Source organism: Myotis davidii, unplaced genomic scaffold, assembly GCF_000327345.1.
Source record: "Myotis davidii unplaced genomic scaffold, ASM32734v1 scaffold69, whole genome shotgun sequence".
In the NCBI taxonomy this organism is placed as follows: domain Eukaryota; kingdom Metazoa; phylum Chordata; class Mammalia; order Chiroptera; family Vespertilionidae; genus Myotis; species Myotis davidii.
The window spans coordinates 196,918-199,295 of record NW_006300363.1 but is presented as its reverse complement, the minus strand read 5'-3'; the positions used below and the strand labels follow the sequence as shown (position 1 = coordinate 199,295).

At 51.6% G+C, this 2,378-nt stretch overlaps 1 protein-coding gene across 1 annotated transcript in view; it reads left to right on the top strand.

Moving 5' to 3' along the window:
• Nucleotides 1–428, top strand: part of TTC25 (tetratricopeptide repeat domain 25) — a 15,914-nt gene extending 15,486 nt beyond the window's left edge. The window contains exon 13 of the mRNA XM_006776735.2: nucleotides 6–428. Coding sequence (XP_006776798.1) covers nucleotides 6–428 — 423 coding nt within the window. The remainder of the gene's footprint in view (nucleotides 1–5) is intronic.
• The last annotated feature ends 1,950 nt before the right edge of the window (nucleotides 429–2,378 follow it).

Sequence of the window (2,378 nt, the reverse complement as noted above, 5' to 3'; positions counted from 1 at the left end):
AGCAGGATGATGTGGAGAAGGGCACAGACGATGAGCTGTCTAACGGAGGAAGTCCGACCCTCACCGCGAGCGGACAGGAGGAAAATAGGAAGACAGGAGTAGAAAAAAACATCTTGAGAAGAGAACTGGGAGCCATGAGGAAAGATTCCAGAGATGTTATGAAGAGATGGTCCGGAGAACCAGGCAAAAGTTCAGGAAGAGCAGGCGAGGAATTGAGCAAAAGTGAGTCCCGAGAAATTTACAGGAGGCCTTCCGATCTGGACCAGAAACCCTCAGAAGAATTAATAAAAAACAGGTCCGAAGACAAAGAGGAGAGCCTTTCAGAAGCCGAAAGGAAAGTGTCGGAAGACCTGGAGGAAATAGAACTGGGAGAAACGGAAACAGAAAGTGCTGAGAAAATGGAAAAAGATGAAAAGGAAGATGAGTGAAGCCCCTGTTAGGCATTAGGATCAGGAGGCTGGGATCACAGGGACATGGGGACCTTATTAAACTAGACTTTGGAGTTGAGATGTGTAAAGAGGTCCCCTCTGCCTTTTTCTGATACTGTTGTCCCTTTAAATAGATACCTTTGGTTCTTACAAACCCTGAGTCTTTCATTGCCTCCATCCCCCCACCCATTCTCAGAACAGACTTAGAGAATGAATGACCGGACGTGGGGTGCTACTTCCTGAGCAGAACTCTGACCTTACCTTGACTGGGTGAGAAACACAGAGGCCCCCAAACAAGGCCTGACCCGGAGTGTGATCAAGGTGTGAAGTGTGGTCCTCTCCCCCAGACCCTGTCCAAAGACCGTCCGGGAGAAAGAGAAAGGTGCGAAGAAGAGGGTGTCAGTGGGGGGAAGAAACAGGTGAGCTCTGTGAATCAGGACAGCTTAACGGGGGGAGGAAGGAGGAAGGCCTGGGAGCAGAGGCATGTCTGCCCAGCGGCTGTCCATTGGCTCATTTTGCTGAGTACCTACTTTGTGCAGCACACAGTGGGAGGCTCTCTGGAAGAAATAATGATGGGACAGCCTCAACCATCACTCAGTGAGGGAGACCTCTTGTAAACCCCTAAGCCCTGAAAGCAGAATGAAATGAATGCTGGTACTGATAGGGGCACTGGGAGCCTAGAGGAAGAAAGACAGTTCCTACCCAAGAACAGGAAGTAACCTGGGCGTAGGAGCCAGGGCTGGTCCCCCTGTGCTACTTCCGCTGGCAGTCAAGTAAGTCAGGCTCCCAAAGAGGCCTGAGACAAAGTGTGATCAAGGTGTGAAGCCCGGTACTCTCCCCCAGGCTCTGTCCAAAGACCTTACGGGAAAAAGAGAAAGGTGCTAAGAAGTACCTTTGCTTCCTCCTCTGTGGAATGGGTACCTGCCTCAGGGGTTGCTGTGGGATTATATGAGTGCGTCCCACAGCACCTGGTACACAGGACGCTCTCCAAAATCTACCCAAGCTTTCAGTCTCTTCACAGAGGAAGTGGGGGCTGAGCAGCTGCCTCAGAGGATGAGTTAAATTTCACAACAGTTATCCATCTGTCCCTTTGGCTACTGCCATCCTGGTTCTGTCTCCAACAGTTCCCCACAGGGTTGGGTGAATCTAGACTGGGACAGGGCCTGGCCTAGGCTGAAGCAAGGCAGGCATTCCAGCTGCAACATTTCACGGGGTGCAAAAACTCAGTAAGCAAGATAAACAGTATTTTAATGCAATATTGTAAAAAAATAATGCAACAACCCATGATGAGTAAAATATCAACCTTTTCTATAAAGACAGGATCCCACCTGGCACTTGCGAGACCCTGCTTCCCTCCCCTCTTCCTTATCTTGGCGCGGGACTGGGAAAGGGTGACTGCTTTCCTCTTTAAAGACTTCATTATTAACACCTACCAGAAAAAAGAGGCCATAAAAAAATGAATGAATGAAATGGACAAACCTCTGCCCAACACTTCTTTTTTTTTTAATACAAATTTCTTTATCGATTTCAGAGAGGAAGGTAGAAGGAGAGATAGAAACATCAATGATGAGAATCATTGATCGGCTGCCTCCCGCACACCCCCTACTGGGAATCGAGCCCGCAACCCAGGCATGTGCCCTTGGCCGGGATGGAACCTGGGACCCTTCAGTCCGCAGGCTGATGCTCCATCCACTGAGTCAAACCGGCCAGGGCAGCCCAGCACTTCTTGCTGTTGCTCAGTCTTCGGGTAGCTCCCGTAGGCTGCCCCACGTGGGGGCGCTTCCTCTGTCTCCCCACCCCGCACCCACCAGCTGCTCAGTTTCGAGTTTCGATTTGCTGCGCCTGCGCAGACTCGAAGGCGCGTCCCGGCCCCTTCCCGGGTCCGCCGAGAGCGCTCCGCCCCGCGGCTATGTAAGGCGGCCCGGCGCGGGGTCGCGCGCTCGCTAGACT